Raw genomic sequence first — 19012 nt, 5'->3', positions numbered from 1 at the left:
TGGTGTTCTGCAGTGACCTGTACTGAAAGTTGGAGAGAAAAGTAAGTGTGGTGATTTCATTTCAGATTAGGCCAGACCCAAATACAGTGGGATGACACCCCCCCCCTACTTTGAGCACTGCCAGTGGCAGAGTGCACGCCTGCTAAGGTGCAGAAATGCCATACTGCTGTGTTCCTATCACTTAAAATACTTAATTTTAGATAGTTAAGCAAACGTTACAAACATGCATTTCAATAACACACTTGGCATGTAAGGTTTATGATCCTTATCTTGTTCAGTGCAGCCTGTGAGTCAGGTCATTTATATTTCTATGCCACCAGCAAGGGAATTCATGCTTAAGAGACTTAACAAGCTGAGTGCTGTTCAGTAAGCTCATTGCTCATCACTGATTTGAACCCAGGTCAGAAACCAACATTCTTAACCCTGTGCCTCATTAGGTAGCCAGCTGAGGCTGTCTGCTTAATGCATCAATTGTTTTCCCTTCCAATCCCACCACCCCCGCCCCCGTTGTTTCTTAGGTTCTCCCCAATCAGCCAGCAGCACTATAGACTTGGGCACCACTTTGTGGCCTTTTAGGATGCTTCCAGTCTGTCTCTATTTTCTGGTAGGATCAGTTGCATACCAGCAAATTCAAGTTGCACAATTCAAGTTGACTTTGCACCCTTGCACAGCAAACGTGCTTCCCCCAATATTAGACTTCCTGTAATAAGGTAAAGGTCAGGAAAATGCACTAGGAAGTGTGGCATAACATTTACTTGATGCAAGGCTCGTCTAATTTTCCTCAAACTGATCAGAATGAATCCTCAATAAATAGCCAACATCGTCTAATTTCCTTGCAAGCAAACTGGGGTGAACATTCAGTGAACAGATTATTTGGGGTAAGTGACCTTTAAAGTGTAGCTAAAAGATAGTTTTGAAGGATAGTTGTGTTTTGGTTCATATATTGTTTTAGAAAGTGCAACTTTGATGGATTCAGGATTCTGTGATCTTTTCAGTGTCTATTAATGACCTTCCTTTTATCAGCCTGGATAGCTCAGTTGGTTAGACCGTTAGAGTGTGCTGCTGATAACACTAAGGTTGCAGGTTTGATCCCCATATGGGACAGCTGCATATTCCTGCATTGCAAGGCATTGAACTAATGATCCTCAGGGTCCCTTCCAACCCTGATTCTATGATCTAAATGTATACTGAATTGAATTTCTTCTGCATCCTTAAATATGATTCGCATTATTAGGTGATAACATACACTGATAATGGTAAAAGGCTCTGTACAAGAAGCAGGCAGTGTTTTTCTGCAGGGAGTTAAACAAAGATGCAAATTAGATCACATCTATGCTTTGCCCATCTCTGAACACCAGTTTTCAACAAGGATAGTTTCAGTATGAGATGGCTAGCTGCTTTACAGCTAACCTTTCAAGAAGATTGTGGTTGTAGGGGGGTGGAGAAGAAGAATGTAGTTGTAGCTTGATTTTGGAAAAGGAGCTTATCTAATCCTAAAACAAGAGCAGAGCACTCAAAGACAACAGCTTTTCGAAATGTCTCGTGAACTGAATTTTAGGGTTGAGGATTCAGATAATTTCCTGGCATTGGTTTTTTAACCATTATGTTATTCCTGGGACAGCGTGGCAAGTTTCCATAGCTGTTCTATACCAGTGCTTCTTTCTGGGAAAGTGAGATAAGCCTATTCCTGCCCAGTAAACAATAACCAAACCAGAATTTTCTGCAAAAACTTTATAAATGTAGTTGTTTTCAAGAAAGAATATTAATTACAAACCTAGTAACAAAGGCTGACAAATATTTATTTGGCTTTGGGGAAATATATCTGCCCCAATTGATTTTTGGTTGATTTATTCTCATAAATAGCCCTAGTAACGTTTGCAGTCCATTCTGTTTGCTCTCCACAGATATATTCCCTCTCCAGGGAGCTTTGCTGTAAAATTGCTACCTCATAAAATAGGAACTAAATTTTCTATGAGGTTTCTTATTGTTAGCAATGGCACCCAAATGTACGTTTGATTTCAGCAATGGTGCAAGTTCCTCTTCCACCTTTATTTGGGCCTTTTATTTTGAGTATTAATCTGTAGACAGACTACTGAGTAATATATTGTTTAGTAATAAGAGACCTTTCCTCCCCAGTATGATCTTTTCCTTCATTTTTCCTAACTTAGTTCATACTCACATATTTCACAATTTCAGTGTGCATAGAGAACAGGGAGACACAATTGGTGGATCTTACTGCAACTGGTAGGATTCAAGCAATTTCCTACTCGCAAATGACATATTGTATGAAGTGGGCCTAAGGTATAATCATTGCTTTATGAATTTTTTTTAAAAAAATGTTTCTACAGTCAGTATATCTGTTTTTGGCGCTGTTTTGTTCCTCATTTGTTTCTGTTTGTTCCAAATTCTACAAGATTTCATTTGTTCCAAATTCTATAGAAATCTGAGAAAAGCTGTTGTTTTGGCTGCTGTTTAGTTTTGCTAGGAGAGGAAAAAAACTGAGAATAAAGGCAAGCTTTGTTCCTTGTAAAATTAAATGACACCCAAACGAGTGTAAAAACAGGGGGGGAAAGAATCTACAAGAGATGAGAAATGTTTGAATCTAGTGGGTGGAGAAAGAATCTCAGCAACGAGAGGACAGCTGCAAATTTAAATAATCAAAATAGAGTGAGAAAGATGCTGTGAAAATATAAATATCTACTGCTTAAACTGCCTGCATTTTTAGATGTTCATTCTCAGTTTACATAATTAAGGGGGATAATATTGACAATTTGCAGAAGAGGATAAGCACTCCAAGGCATTAGAAGAGGAGTTAATCATATCCTAAATTTAGAAGATATAACCCTCCCCCCGGAATCTATTTCTTTTGAGGTGCTCCAACTGAAAGAAGAAAATGTAATAGCTTTTCAGGGTCTTCTGATTGATTAATTTCCTTATCTGTGCATTAAATTGTAATAAAAAGACCCAATGATAGTACTTTAGCACTATGGCGTATTCAAAGAACCGGTAAGCGGGTTATGCGGCTTACACGAGGCATCTAGAACAACAAAGAGCCTTGCAGCACCTTAAAGACTAACAAATTTATTATGGCATCAAGTTTCATGGCTTTGAGTTCTCTTTTCAGCTGAAAGTCCATGAAAGCTTATGCTATAATAAATATCTTGATCTTTTAAGATACCTCAGGGTTCTTTTGTTGCTTTTGCTGCCATAGACTAACATGGAATACCTCCTGGAAAATCTGGGTATCTAGGACTCAGGAAACCCTAGATCTGAAGTGGGAAACCTTTGACCTTCCAGGTTTGCTGCTCCCATCAGCTACTGCCAGCATGGCTAATTGCCAGGAATGATGGGAGTTCTGCTGTGACAATATCTGGCAGATCCTCACTGTTCCCCATCACCATTAAAGGACAAATAGATTTATTGTGACATAAACTTTCATGGATCAAGGTTTTCTTTTCAGGTGCCTAAAGCGTTCTGTTCAGCTAGCACATATATTTCTACATACATATACATACATGGTTATAAACTGCCCAGTTAAGAAATAACAGTAGCCGAGTTGACTTTATAGTAGGATTCAAACATGCATTTATGTATGTGTTGAACAAAAGAACAAAAATAGCCTTTTCAGGACTTCCGGGTTAGCGCGAACGGCTAATGGCGGATTCCCTCCGAGCTCCGGAGGGAATCGGCTCTACTGAGGACGGGTCTTGCCGTGCCGGCGACACGGGGACCCTCAGAAACCGCAGGCGCGGAAGCCTGCGGACTTGGTGACTCGGTGGGCACCTTAAGCGCCCTCCCCGACCCACGAAGAGCCTTTTTAAAGGCTGCGGAGAGGGTACGGAGAGTGGCGTGGTGCTGAGAGTAGACCGCTACCTCAGTGGAGCGAAGCCGCAAGCCATGGCCGGAGAGCGCTGACTTTCTTCCCAAAATTTGGACTGGATAACAAAGGACCCGTGAGTAGTGGAATTTGGACTTTAAAAATTTTATCCTGTGAATTCGGCACGATCGGGGGATGTGTTAAAGGGAAGTCCGCACCCCCTCTACTTATAGACGTTTCAAAGCAAGGAACGGAGAATTAAGGCGGAATGAATACTGTTTTGATGATTTAAAAGTTTCTCACAAATTTGATAGAACAAGATTTTTGTGCTGGAGAGAAAGGGAATTTGGAATTTTGTGTGTATCCCCCCCAAAAAACCCGGGAGTGTCCTATTTGGGTCCCGGAGGAAGAAGTGAAAGGAGTTTGACAGCTGTCAAAGAAGCTGTCAAACGGGCGGACAAAGTAAAGAATTTTGCTATTTAATAACTCTTGGAATTAAAGCTGATACATCTGGACTGAGGCGATTGGAAACAAAGTATTGATAATAACAAAGTAACAGATTATTGGAAAAGGACTACTAAATAACTGAAAGCCCCCTAGGGGGAATTAGTGACATTACAATGGCTGCAGAGGGAAAATTACTGGCGGAGATAGAAAAAATGTTCTTTCTCGTGGGAATCCTGCAGGAGCAGAGTATGGCTCTGAGTAAAGTTTTTATGACCTTGAATCCTGAAACAAACAACTCTGCTGAATGCACAAAGGAGATGCATGATAAAAATTCTGCAGCTGAGCAGGAAGAGATGCCTTTGGAATTGACAGAGAAAAAAGAAGGAGTTCAGACACTACAAGTGGAAAATATCAACCAGGAATCTGCAGCGTTAGAGTATGAGCAAGAAGACCTCTGGATTACAGACCTGCGAAAGATGAGAAAGAAGAAGAGAGAAGCCCCTGGAGTACTTGGAATATTAAAACTAGAAAGAACAAAGCAATATGATTGGGACTTTTCTCTTGAGTATGGAAAACTAGATGGTCTTTCGCAGCAAACACTCTTCAACATTCTGAATGAAAGAAAATATGATCTGACTCTGACTGAACTCCTTCGGGGTCTTAGGACCATCAAAGAGGACTACCAATATAGTTGGCAGAGAGGGACTGACAGAGAATCAGACGCCTCGGACGTGAGGAATCCGGGCTAGAAATATTTTTTGTTTGTTTTCTGGACATTTGTCTAGGAAGGGACAGAAACCGGGGCAGGGGGGGGAGAGAATAGAATTATAAAATGTTATGTTTTGTTTTACTTGGTCAATGTGACCTATAATTAATATAATAAAGGGAAAATTTGTGAAGGGGAAGTTAGATCGACCTTAAAAAAAAAGAAATTAATGATTATAAGAGAATTGGATAGTTGAATATAGATAAACAAAAGAATTTAATTTTTAAAAGCAATGTGAATACCTTTAAGAGGTTAGGTAAGAACTTGCTGAATTAATTTTGGAATTGGGATGTAAGAGGAGGGGGTGGGGGGAAGTCAATGAAAGTGGGTAAAGAAACTTAGGGTATGTAATTGTATTTGTGTGTTTGTTTGTCTTTGTCTTTGTGTGTGTGTCTGTTGTTATAAAATGTAAAAACCCAATAAAAATTATTAAAAAAAAAAAAAAAATAGCCTTTTCAAATTTCTTCCCTGCATTCTGTAACATAAAATGGCACCCTAATATACAATGGACTGGATCCAGACTAAATTAATTGCACTCCCATGGAAACCAATGTGAAAAGTTGGTCATGATTAAGTCCCATTGAAGTCAATTTGTTTCATAATATTGATGTTCTGCTTCATTGAAAAAACAAACAAACCCACAAAGCGGTGGTCAATAATATTAGACATTAAGGCCTGAAATTATTTTTTTTAAAAAAAATCCAAGCACAGCCAGAATAAAAACAAAGCTAAAACATTCAAGGTTTTTTAAAGATGCAGTTGGACACAAAATGTAGAGTTGGAAACTGAAAGTTGAAAAAATACAAGCTTTGGGTGCATGTTTATTAAACACTTAAATGACAGGCAATGACAGGGACTGTATTCAAATTATATAAGGCTACAGTGTGCCCACTTTTCATACTTAAAAGAGACTGCCGAAACCCTATAAAATGTCCTCTTCTTTGGACAGAACCTGATTTTCTTCACCTGCAGGCTTACACAGCAAATACCCTTAAAGTACTTCTTTTTTTATCAATGCCTGCTATTTACCAAACTAAGTAAGATTCATAAGTGAATAGCATTGTTGATAGAAATACCAACTTTTATGAAGAAACCACCACTGATAGAGTATAAGCCAGAAGGAAAGCATGCTTTATGTATGACATTTTCCTCCTTTTTTTAGTGCGTAAGGTGGCTGATGGGGAATCTGTGCTTTAAAGAACCCTGTAAAGATTTCCATGCAAGGCCTAGCAGAGAAGAACAGCCCTAATCTGCCAATAGTCCACACCTCAGTGATAAGAGTACATAATTTGTATGCAGAAGGTCCTAAGGGCAGTCCATGGCATCTCCAGGAAAAGTTATCTTGGGCAGCAGGAATGAGAAAGAATTTGTGTGAGACTCTGGGATGCTGCTGCTGTTGCGAGTAGAAGGTGCTTGCCCAGATGGATGAAGTGTAGATTCTCACACACTGGCCAGCTTCCATTTTGACTTGAAATGTTCATTTTGGGCTTCTCAGAAGCATGTAAAGGCAAGAAGCCGATGGAGGGAGCCCTGGCCCACATTGGCACCCACCTGAGAGATGCCGGAACTGTGCTCCGGCTGAAAAAAGGGCATTGAGAAGAACTCTTGGTTCTTCTAGGCTAAGCTAGTGACCGAACCTCTGCAAACCAACAGCAAGATCATGGCAGTTCAAGTGTTGCTGAAAGATGATTCCTTAATCTCTGTTAATTGGAAATAGACCCACTTAAAAACTCAGCACATTTTTAGGTATTGTTGCTGGCTAGTTTAGGAAATAGTAAGTTGCTCCAAGATGCAGTCATCAGAAACCAATCCCAGCGCATATGTACTTAGGAAGGGTTGCCACATCTACCAGATCACAAAGCATTCTGTTATGCTTTGTGGCTATCTGGTGATGGAACATCAGCACCAGAGATCAGTTTGGCAGCCCAAATACAGATCGTATGGCTGTACAGTGGTACCTCGGGTTACATACACTTCAGGTTAACATACGCTTCAGGTTACAGACTCTGCTAACGCAGAAATAGTACCTCGGGTTAAGAACTTTGCTTCAGGATGAGAACAGAAATCGTGCTCCGGCGGCGCGGCAGCAGCAGGAGGCCCCATTAGCTAAAGTGGTGCTTCAGGTTAAGAACAATTTCAGGTTAAGAACGGACCTCCAGAACGAATTAAGTACTTAACCCAAGGTACCACTGTATAAGGTATGCAGGCTTTGACTTGGATCCATAACACATCACATTTATGGGAATGGGATACTCCTGCTACTGGAAAGTAAGGGCAATTTTCACCGATCCCCTTTCCTCCTGCACCCTCCTGTGCTCTGCAGAACTACTCGAGAGTTAATGGATCCTTCAAAGTAGTATGTAAGGTGGTGTGAGGACTGAGTGGGTGGGAATTGGTGAAAATCACCTCCTCACATCCACCAGAGGAAGCCTCTAGATCGAAGGAGTCCTTTCATTTACAGAAGGACAAGCCTAGATCAAAGTCTAGATTTAACCCTGCATTGAACCACCAACAGCAAGTTAATATACAGTATTGCATATAAGCAAGGAAAGAATAAGAATGAATCCTCCTCCTTTATTGTTTGAATGGAACTTCTGCAATTCTTCTGTAGTGAAATCCATAAGCTGCTCATGACCACAAATAAGATCTGTGAATGTTGTTAGCTAAAAAGAAAATCTAAAAAGCACAAGAAGCTCACAAGCTTTCTTGCCTGTATCATGTGGAGTAACATTTTCTTGTGTTGTCTATAAGATTCAGGCTCTTATGCAAATGGCTGACATTAAAACTGTGGATATAAAAAATGTGGGGTTTTTTTAAAAAAAAAGTAGTACAAATATTGAAAGGCTGAGGAAATAAGAGAGTCGTCGATTAAAACACCTAGACTCTGTGCCTGGACAAGTGTGACCATAAGTAAATTTTAAGGTTTTTTTGGGGGGGTTTTTTGGTATGGAGCTATATCTTATGAGATGGTGATTACCCTGCATTGCCAAACAGGTCTCAGCCGTTCTTTTTTACTTACGGGAGGATTTACAGAGCAGGAAAAAGAGGATTACAATTCCTCTCAGCAGCAAGTAATCCTTTTAAGTTAGGTATGTCAGTATTCATTGAGAAGTGTGGGAAAGTGCAGGCTACTTAAAATGCTTGACAGGTCTAGGAGAAATGTGGTGGCAGGAACTTGGGATCAGAAATCTTCAGAGTGCCTTTTACAATGGACCCCACGACCCCCAAATTAGAAACTGTTAGAAGCACGAATGAAAAATGGAGCTTATGAAATTGATTTTAGTTTACTGCTTATATTTTGAGAATCAACAAACAAAACATCAAGATACAGTATTTATTCAATTAAAACATACTTGCCCCCTTTTGCAAGGTCATTTAACAGATGATGCCCTTATTGTATAATTATATTTTATGCCACTATAAGACTACAATGAAGGGGACTTGTATAAGTGGACAGATGTGGTACGTTTTCATAGCAGCTAATAATGTCTTCATGTACACATTTATTCTGCTCAGAAAGCAGCAGTTCAAAAGTGCTTCAGCCCAATTATAGGGTGTATCATAAGTCTCAAGCAGAATTATGGTTATGAATTTCACTGCATGGTTTATATTCAAAGGGCTGGGCAATCATCAGAAATACTCTCATAAGATGATGAGAAAAGTCAAAGGCTAGTCCAGACCCAATAGTTATAAAATACACCAAATGTGATATATCGGGTTGCAGCTGAAGAGCACCTAGGATCTAGCTATAACATCAAGTCTGAAGACACTGATGAGAGTCTATAGAAAACGTAATAACACAAAGACGATCAGAGCTTAGAGCAGAAGACTTTGAAGTAAAGGTGAAAAGAGGTTTTTGAAAAGTGGCAGAAATTCAGTAATGCATGGGAAATCCACAGTGGTAAAGTGAGAGGTATTTGAGATACAGTTGGGGAGGTTACAGCCAAATTAATTCCAGTAAAATGAAGAAGTGGACTCTATTGTTAAGTTAAAAGCAGAAAGAACAGCCTAATCGCCAAACATTTTAAAATGAAATACTGGTGAAAAGAATGACTGCATATAAAAAGGATAACTGTATAAAAGTGTAAAGTTTTTAAAAAAAGAGGGAAGAAAGCAGCAAGCTGGATAAAATAGCCCTGGATATTATACAGTTCCAAAGAATATTTGACAGTTCTGAAGGTAGCTGCACATTTGTATTATAATGCAGTGCAATTTTAATTCAATGAAATGTACAGGACATTCTACTGCAGTCATTTCAGATCAGTCCTTCATGGTTTGCATGAACTCCTGGACAGCTTTCCTAAATGGAAATGCTTCATAATGTTGAATGCCAGGACAGGCAAAAACAGAAACCATAAAAAGCATCTTGAGAACACAGAAGTCTCCACTTTCACAAGAAACTTTGGTAGTGTTCATTTCCCCCACTTTATTTCCCCCGTTTCAATAAAGCTCCTCATTCACACCCATAAGTGGCAACTGTATCTTTCTCTGTTGTGGAGATGCAATGCAAACTAACATTTAAATAGGCTGTGATTTGATGTACAGTACTGTGATGAAGCAGTAACATAAGGTATTCTTGTAACCTGAGTTTATCTTTTCTGAAGCTGAAACTTTGGGTCCATCCAGACTGGTGTTTTATTACAAGTGTATTCTGCAAGATGTTACTGACCACATTACGGTTGTCTGGAAGGGCTATAGCACAAGAAAATAGTGGGGTGGGGAATAAACCCAAACATTTGTGGTCTGAAATGTTCCAGAGAAGGGAGTTATGGTATATGCACCGATCGGAAATGAAGCGATGTGAGCATCCCAAAACATTTTCAAGTACAGTACGAACAGTACTGAAAGTGAGATAATATATGACTGCCCTGATAGCATCGTGAGCACAAGTCATCATGGATTTGCAATAAAAAGGAGGTCTGGAGCTGGTCTTTGTTCTAAAGCTAGCACTCAACCCTGTAATATCCAAAAGAAGAGAGTACATTTGGACTTGTGCAGACACCATTTTCCTTGTCCCTGATTAACCACTACTAGTATCTGCACATTTGGAATTTAGGCTAAGAAGGTTAGCATAGAAGCTGGTTTGGTAGCAGCAATGATAGCCCAAGGTGATTAAAGCTATAGGGTGTATATGTTTGAGGGTCTGTATGTTTGACTGGTTAGTTTGTGTCAATCTCTTGAGTTTGGGTGTTTGGCGCTTTTTTGTTGGAAGGGCAGTTGCTGTTAGGTTTTTTGTATTTTTTTTTAGATTTTGTTGTCATTTATGTGGAAATTGTTAAGTTTGGTTGCATATTTTTTAATGTTTTATTTCTTGTTTATGGCTACTTTTGTTATGTTGTATTAAGTATTTTTTTCATGTTGTAAGATAACTTGAGCATGGTTTGAAATGTGGAAAATGAGAGTACCCCTAAACATTTTTTTAAGAAAAAAGCACTGATTCTAACTGGAAAATGAGAACGGTGGGCTGGATAACCTGTGCCGACCATTCCTATACAGTGGTATCTTGGGTTACAAACTCATTGGGTTAAAAACACTTCAGGTTACAGACTCCTGGAAGTAGTACCTCGGGTTAAGAACTGTGCCCCAGGATGAGAACAGAAATTGTGTGGCAGTGGTGCAGTGGCAACGGGAGGCCCCATTAGCTAAAGTGTTACCTCAGGTTAAGAGGTAAAGTGGTGCTTCAAATTAAGAACAGTTTCAGGTTAAGAACAGATCTCTGGAACAAATTAAGTTCGTAAATAGAAGTACCACTGCATATACTAATGACACTGGGACAGGAGATATGCAGCTGTTCTGCTACTTCCCTTATGTTCAGCCTGTGAGGAAGAGAAAACTCAAAATTCAGAAAATCCCTATATGGTATCAAAACCATAGACACATCTCCAGCATCCCAAGAAACACTGCCAGAACCTAACATGTGGGGACTACACTGGCAAAGGTGTCCACATACAAAGGGAGCCAATAGTGTCAAAGGCAGGGGCACATGTCCCAAGCTCATCCCTTGCATCACCAGTGCTGGTGCCTAATATCTGTACAGTCAGGGATTCAGTTCACCTTACGCTCCTCACATCTGTTTTGGTGCACAACAGCCAAAGGGAGGAAGAAGGGGCCACACAAGACAACTCGCACATTGCTATCTGCAGAAGAGGCCTTCAGAGAGTACACTCGGTCCCCTGGGACACAGGGAGAAAAGTAGTCAAAGGTAGCAGCCATGACATGCAAACAAGGGCAGCCACAGATGCACAGGGAATCAATTACCAGCTAAAATTAGACAGACACCCAGAGTCATCATGTTTAGTTGCTTGCTGAAGACGTATTTGACTGAGATGTGACCCAGTCACTTATGAAATATTACTTTTACATCTGTAGGAATGGTTTTGTTTTTAGAATGCTTATTTTATCCTATTTTAATTCTGTTGTAAGCAGCTTTGATAGCTTCGGGCTGAGAAGTGGTTTATAAATAAAGAAGTAAAAAACATGGGTCGTGAACTCCCCAGCAGATCACTGTGTATGGTTGGGAAACAAGAGATGGAAGGAGTGAATATGGCCCTATTTACTTTTGAGCATCTAGCCAGAAACAGTCATGTCAGAGGCAAAAGAGAGGGGGCTCCCAGGACTCAAATCTACACTAGAAACAGAGTACCATAGTTTCCTAAACACTCAGCTACAGCAGTGGGCAGGAATCAGATCCATCATGGAACATGTCTTCTTCCCCAAGGGCCTTCCCGAAGGCCCACATATAGACATGATGCAAAAGGAAAATGGGATGGTGAGAGAAGAGAAAGCAAACTTTAGCTTTAAAGTTGCAGAATTGTTTTATAGGTTCTGGCAAAGACAGAGACAGGAAAATGTGGAAGAAGCTGCACTTGTCTTGGCACAGAGACATGCCAGGTTGAACAGACCCCCATCACTGCTTGAATGAAAGTACAGCTGAAATGAAAGTTGAGCTGAAGGCATAGGAAAGCAACAGAGGAAAGTATATACCAAAGAGAATTGGTATATAGTGGTACCTCAGGTTAAGAACTTAATTTGTTCTGGAGGTCTGTTCTTAACCTGAAACTGTTCTTAACTTGAAGACCACTTTAGCTAATGGGGCCTCCTGCTGCCGCTGCTGCACGATTTCTGTTCTCATCCTGAAGCAAAGTTCTTAACCCAAGGTAATATTTCTGGGTTAGCAGAGTCTGTAACCTGAAGCACATGTAACCTGAAGCATATGTAACCCAAGGTACCACTGTATTGGTATATTGTTTTCACACTGCTCTTTATAGGGAAAGTGCCAGAGAATGAGCTGTCATAATTAGATGTTGGTGTGTATGTTCTCATGGAAGGACACAATTTTGTAAAGTTTAGGTGGCATTCTATCTTGCTGAGCAGTGTGAAGAGTGTTTTTCAGGTGAAGAGGTTATTAAATCTCAATATTCATTCACTAGGTGAAAGCAGAAATGTATTTGGTTCAGTTTGACCCTTTGGCATTTTCTGTGTAAGGTTGATTGTAATGTAATAACTAAATGAGACCAGGGAATAGTTGGATACTAGAATAAAAGTTCTGCGCAGAACAGCATCCTGCATTTTAAGCATGAAACACAAACTCAACCCTACATTTATTTTCAAAAGGACCAGAAAGACTGTAATATAGCCTTTGAATAATGAAATAGTGAGAAGTTGGTGTGATTTTTAAAAATACCCATTTCAGATTAAAAGCTCACTTTGATCACTGTACCTGTTTTGAAGGGGTCTAAAAGAAATCTAAATACATAGCATATGTAATTGACTTGAAGGCTGAGATCTCAGCAAAACTAGAAATGTACAGTTACAAGTTCGAAGATCAGAAATCTGCTTGACTTTCTGATCTTTCTTCAAAGGGGGCCAGCGGATGTCAAATAAATTTAAGTTATGTAGCTTAAGAGATTTGAATAAAACTTTGGTATCCATACATAGGACAAAATTGTAAATATTGTAAGCAGTGTCACATCCATGCCCATTCTCAAGAGAGCAATGTCTATTAAATACTTTGCTTTACTCTTATTTTTGTATTCAATATGAACACCCTGCTTGAGAGTACATTTACAGACAAATGTGTTTTTGTAATCATTCACTAATTCATAGGAAGTAGTTTCCCAATGACTTTAACAAATGATTTGGGATAGCCTAAGGCTAATCTAGAATTTAGACTGTTTAAACTCCAGAGGACCAGATCCAGGCTGCATTTGCAGCTTTGAGTCATTATGTAGAGAATTAAAGATTGATACATCTGTTTTCCGCTCACGTTGAGGATGGGTGAATTGCCCTTGCTCGTTGCAATCCCTCCTTGAGATTCAATTCTGGGCTTTTCCCTATGCAACTGAGTGAAAGTTTTTGATTCCTTTTACAACTTCGTGTATATAAGATCTAACTATGGTTCCCAACAGGTCGTCTGCATCGCTCACAGCTGCGTAATAGCCCGGTTAATCCAAGATGCACATACTTCCCGTTGAGTCCTACATCTTTAAGCAGGAGAAAAGTTTCACTTGGCGAATGACCGCCTGCAACTGCAGCTAGTAATGTTTGGAGCCAGGCCTAGGGGAAAAGGCGGCGACTCTCAGTTTGAACGGCTTCCACGCCCCCAAAAGGCGGGGAAAGATGTACTGTATTCCGGTAGGCGCCAATATTGGACTCGGTTCACCCCCCGTGAAGATTTGTAGGGTACTGGAACAACTGCCCCTGTATCGAGACCCGCGCGACTCTTTTCTGCAGGGCAAGTTTCGAAAGAACCCGCGCAGCTCGGCCCATTCGCATCTCCCGCCACCGGACTGTTCCATTCCGATCTCGGGGAGAGTCCTTGGTGCCCAGTGCGCACGGAGACCCCAACCACAAGCTCCTCTGCCCAGCAGACCTGGTAAGGAGCTGTTAAAACAGTGCCGAGGGCATAACTTCTTCCAGAGCGTAAGACGGAAAAGAAAGGGAGAGCGGAAGACGGCAAAAAGCCCTACTTGTCTCCCCCTTGAACGACCAAGGGTCGTACAGTCCCGCTCCCGACGTCTGCAGGCGGCTTGTTCGAGCTCTAGCAGCTTCTCGCCAGGGGCGCGTGAGTGAGCGCGGGCTTGTGGGCGCGCGAGCAGGATGGCCCCGCAGACCCCGAGGAGCAAGGTGAGGCGGAAGCGCCCCGCGGGGGTTCGCAGAGCTTCGGGGTTTTCGCGGCGCGCGCTGGGCGCAGGGAGTTTGGCGCCAGTTTCTCAGACTCTCGCGCGCGCTCCTGGCTGGCGAGCAAGAATATATGGGGTTGCCCAGGGGGTGTGGTGGTCTCCTTTTGAGCCCCGTCTCGCCAAACATGGCCCCGACGCCTTGCTTGCAGCGCCAGGCCTTGCAGTCCTGGACGTCTCCCGATGGAAGTGCCTGGCTTTTCTCCACAGAGCAGCCACGTGCGTCCAGCGGGACGGACTTTTCTGCAAATGTGGAAATTGGGCGGGGGGCGCGAAGAAAGATAATCTGCTCAACTCGACTACAGCCTTTGGATTCAACTGCTTAGCTGCAGCTTTTCTCCTCCTTTTGCGTTATCTCTTGCTGTTTAACCCGGCAGGGTTTGGGGACAGTCGAGTGAAATACCTCGCTGCCTTTGTTTGCATCCTTCCCTAGTTTGTGTGCTTCTCTGTAGTTGCCCGGATTCGAGGAGTCCGGGAAATGAGGTAGTCGCTGATGAGAATGGCCTGCCGCGAAAGTTGCCCCTCGCCCCTACAGGGTTGCCTGGTCACTTCTTTTTACAGTAAGGATAGTCATGGAAGTGAAGGAATCTGAAAAAGGAGCGAGAGAAGGGGGCAAAAAAAACTCTCTTGCATTGTCGCAAACTCAGATGTAAGCTGACTCATAAAACTTTCCAGTTAATAAAGAAACCTTACAAAGTTTTTCTTAAATGTTTCAGCGAGTGTTACTCCCGAAAAGTATTTCTCATCTTTATAAAGATACTATTTCTGTTTTTAAGTAAATACAAAAGCTCCCTAGATTTATTTATTTAAAACGTCAAAGCTTTTTAAAAGAGTGTTTCTTTCTAAAAAAAGAAAAGAAAAAAACCACACAGGTGGCAAGCACTATCTCAGAGGAGCCAGTCCACCTACTCAGGAGGAAACTCCTCTAATAGTTTCTGCGGTGACACATGCACACCACATGTGTGAAGGGAGGTGTTCATGGTGAGTTCTGGGACCTTTCCCCCTGAAAAATAGCACTGAAACAAAAATTTATTTAATTTGTTGATGGCCCTATATCCAAGTAGACATGCATGGTTTTGGATCGCAAGCTCTTAGAGAAGTGTTTTGACAAGTGGGGAACCTGTGGCCTTCCAGAGACTTGCCAGATTACAACTTCTTGGCTTTCAGTGGTGTTGGAAGGTTAAAAACAGACCGCAGCTCCCATCAGCCCTGACAGTTAGCCATGTTTTCTGGGACTGATAGAAGTTGGGAGTCCTACAACCTATGGTTTTTCCTCTTCCTTCCTGTCCCTTTTTCCGTGTGTGTGTGTGTGTGTGTGTGTGTGTGTGTGTGTGTGTTTTAGATTGTAAGCCTATGAGTAGGAACTCTCTTGTTTTCATTGTGTGTAAGCTGCCTTGGGAGCCTTTCACTGACTGAACAGCAGGGCACAAATACTCTAAATAAACAATAAACAGCATTTGGAGTACCAGAGCATCCCCACCCTAGTGGAGAGCATTCACTTTTAATATAGTGGATAGATAAAATTTATCTGCACTGATTGCCATACTGTAATGTGTTCATGAACTACCCTGCAATCCAAGTCTACCTTCAATGACTTGGTTTTCAAGAAGTATTTGGTATAAATTACTCTGGAATTTTAAATGCAGAAGATCCTACTGTTAAGCATTGGTCAGTCCTTCTACTGCCATTGCTTTAGATTTTATTTGCCGCTGCCCCCTCTTAGTTTGCTATATACTAGTAGGGTTTGTTTGTGCCTAGTGTGCTAATTTATACCAATGGAAACATTATTTCCATTATTATTGGTTATAACAATGTTTTATGTTTGACCTACTTTGAAAGCAATGCCCTCAGTAAATGGTAGTCTGAAACCCGGGAGATCTGCAAGAGCTGCTACCAGTTAGTGTAACAGGTACCTGTGTTGGTGGATCAGTGGTCTGAGTCAGCATAATGCTGCATCCTATGCTCTGAGCTGGTTTAATGATACATCAGGGTCATCTCGTCTTTTTGGTTCATAGCATCCCCGTTTCCCCATTTGACCTGTGAAGCCCTAAGTTAGGGATGGTGAAACTGTGACACTCAAGAGATTTGTTGGACTGCAGCTCACATCATCCCTGACTATTGGCCATTGTGGCTACTCCCATGTGAACCTCCTTGCAGTTCAAAGTCAGCTGAGAAGCTTCAGGTGAAGGCCAGAATGTCCTTCATGAAAAACACAGCCTTCTCATGAAAGTCCCAGAGCTGTGGAAAGGCCTTCCATGAGCTCCTGTTACATATTCAACAAGCTTGGTTTGGTTGCTGCTGCTTTTTGTTGATTGCTTTGTCCTTGTTGACTTTGGTTTTTTATATGAATTGGTTTTTATCTTTGTCTTATTATACTGTACAGGGCTTTTGAGATCTCTTCTGGCCATGAAGTTCTGTATAATTTTGGCATGTAAGTTAAGAGCTTGCTAGTAACTGACTGGTGGAGCTATTCTGAGCAGTCTCAAGGTTGATATTGTGGGGAAATATCATTTAGTGACTTGCTTTGTCCAACTAGCTGCACATTTTGAGGATAAAGTCACTTTACTCTGGAGTCACCTTCACTTAGCAGTTGTTGCAGTTCCAACGGAAGTATCCAGTGCCACAGTCTGATGTGTTGTGGGATGTGTTTCAGTATATGAAACCTTGTGATGTAAACAAGGTGCTTGTGGTAACACACCCAACCACATGCCCTCTTGATTTACTAAATCTCACACATTTAATCAGTAGGTCTAGGGAGTGATTAATTAGGTCTAGAGTTGTTAATGGTTCATTACGTTCTTGGATGATACGGATTATCTAGTTCCACTCTAATTTGGGTTCAGACTTCACTATGAGACTGAGCTGGTCTTGGTTACCCAGATACCCTCTACTGGGAGCAGGACAAGGGAATTTCAACTTTGCTCCTGCATCTTTACCTTTTTTTGCAGTGTTAGAAACAGAGATATGAAAGCTAGGAGCTAAGTGGCACCATAAACCTAGGTTATGGACGCAACAACGGAATGTCTAGGCACACTTTTTATAGCAAGAATACAAAGCTGAAAATGAATGAATTACAGCTTAAATATTATGTTCATTTTCTTCATTGTCTAGTCCTTCCCCTGCCCACCCCCCTAATATTCTTAAGAAGGTCTCTTCTCCAGTCTTAAGAGAGTAGCTGGAAGTGGGGAGGCAGAAAAAGGTCCTCTGCTTTCCATCCACTCTGCAGTTTTAATCTGAAATCTTGGGCGCAGTACTGCTTCCAGAGCTCAAAGCTGCTCCTGAAATTCCTGGGAGTTTTGAACACTGCTTTCTTATATTGACCATGGTGTTCTTCTGGACCAACTCCATGCATTGAGAATTGGGGCAACTGTGTTACAATGGTTCTGGTCCCAACTACCAAGTCCAGAAAGTAGCATGAGAAGAGTGCTTTTCACTATCCTGGGAGTTATTCAGTAGGACACTATTTTATCCCCAGTGATATTTAATGAGAAGCTTGACTTCCACTGAAAGATTTGCAATCTGTTGGAAGCAGTTGTTTGGCTGTTTGAGGCAAGGTTCAATCAGCCTAATCTGCTTTAAACAATCCCGAGTTTTCTCTTGACTAGCTGGGGAAGGGGGTTTGGGGTGTGTTTTGGTGCTGTGCATTGGAGATGCTTTGAGCACCTTTGGGTGTTCCCCAGCTGCCAGAAGGAACCACAGGTTCAATCCACCCTAGCTAAGAATGCAAGTAGCTTGTGGGTCTCAGCCTACCAGTTGTAGGCCTGTGGTGTAGACAAACTGCTAATTTCACAAAATTCTCACCATGTCAGTAGATCCACCCACTTCAAAACATTCACTTTCCTTCGAGGTTGATGTTTCTTTTTTAACAGAGTAGAAGCTTTTAAAATGAATCAGTTAGTTATTGTGTCAAGGCTGCATAGTGGTTACATGCAAAATTACTTACAAACATTTTAAAGTAAAAAGTTGTGAGTTCTTGGTGGCAAGAAACCAGCTTTGATGCACTGCCACAGTTACTCTGTGCAAAACTCATTGGTTGACAAGGTCTATCTTGTATCAATCTTGTATGTTATACAGCTGTCATTTAAATTAAGGCATTGGCGCTCCTGAATGATTTTAATAAGACTATTGAAAATCAATATGGAGGGAAGAGGGCTTGGAATGCAAAAGGCTCTTTTGAAGCCTCTGCAGTGTTATAGTCCCTCCATACCAATACACAGAGATCAAAAAAGGGATTTTACTCGAAAAGGGTTCCCCCCCTTTGTTAATAATCTGTAATTACACCCCCGTAATGACTCCTCTGGTACAGATGCAGAAGAAGAAATTAGTTAGGCATACGATAATCGCAGCAGCGGCTAGCTCAGCTGTACAATAGTTCAGGAACTAATGCACTTGCTCCTGGAAGCCAGTTATTCATAGCAACTAGACTCCACAGCTCCTCATATGCATTTTGCAATACGGCACTAAAATGTTCAGTATTATAGTGCTTCATTTTTAACTCCTCTTTCCCAGTCGCACTGAGAACTTTGTTGACTTGTTTTGGGAAAAGCTGTTACTGGTCCCAGGTTCATTCCTTGACATCTCCAGGTAGGGATGGCAAAGACTCATTGTCTGAAATCCGACCTAAAGTTTGGCCATGGAGTGGGAGGAGGTGGCACTGATGAAGGCCAAGCAGGCCTGGGGCAGAGCCCATGCAGCAGCACCTCAGGAACTGCACATCAAGGATGCAGTCCTGCTGGCTGTAGGGGTCTGTTTCACCAGTGTGTTTCCTACAGGGAATGTGTTGGTGAAGCAGCACCCAGCAGG

At 41.5% G+C, this 19012-nt stretch overlaps 1 protein-coding gene across 5 annotated transcripts in view; it reads left to right on the top strand.

The window, feature by feature from the left end:
- CDCA7L (cell division cycle associated 7 like) overlaps nucleotides 1-19012 on the top strand; it is a 52437-nt gene that overhangs the window by 13145 nt on the left and 20280 nt on the right. Inside the window, exon 1 of one of the 5 annotated variants that reach the window (XM_081882244.1) lies at nucleotides 715-878. The exons of 1 other annotated variant lie outside the window; for it this stretch is intronic. In XM_081882244.1, the coding sequence (XP_081738370.1) occupies nucleotides 759-878 (120 nt within the window). In that variant the 5' untranslated portion in view covers nucleotides 715-758. Of the gene's footprint in view, nucleotides 1-714; nucleotides 879-13434; nucleotides 13906-14060; nucleotides 14157-19012 lie in introns of those variants that run through there. 3 more of the 5 variants (XM_081882246.1, XM_081882248.1, XM_081882245.1) reach the window with 3 other exon arrangements.

The sequence above is a fragment of the Podarcis erhardii genome (assembly GCF_964252035.2).
Source record: "Podarcis erhardii genome assembly, chromosome: 12".
NCBI lineage: Eukaryota > Metazoa > Chordata > Lepidosauria > Squamata > Lacertidae > Podarcis > Podarcis erhardii.
Note: the sequence above shows the minus strand (reverse complement) of the source record. Positions and strands in the feature narration are given on the sequence as shown.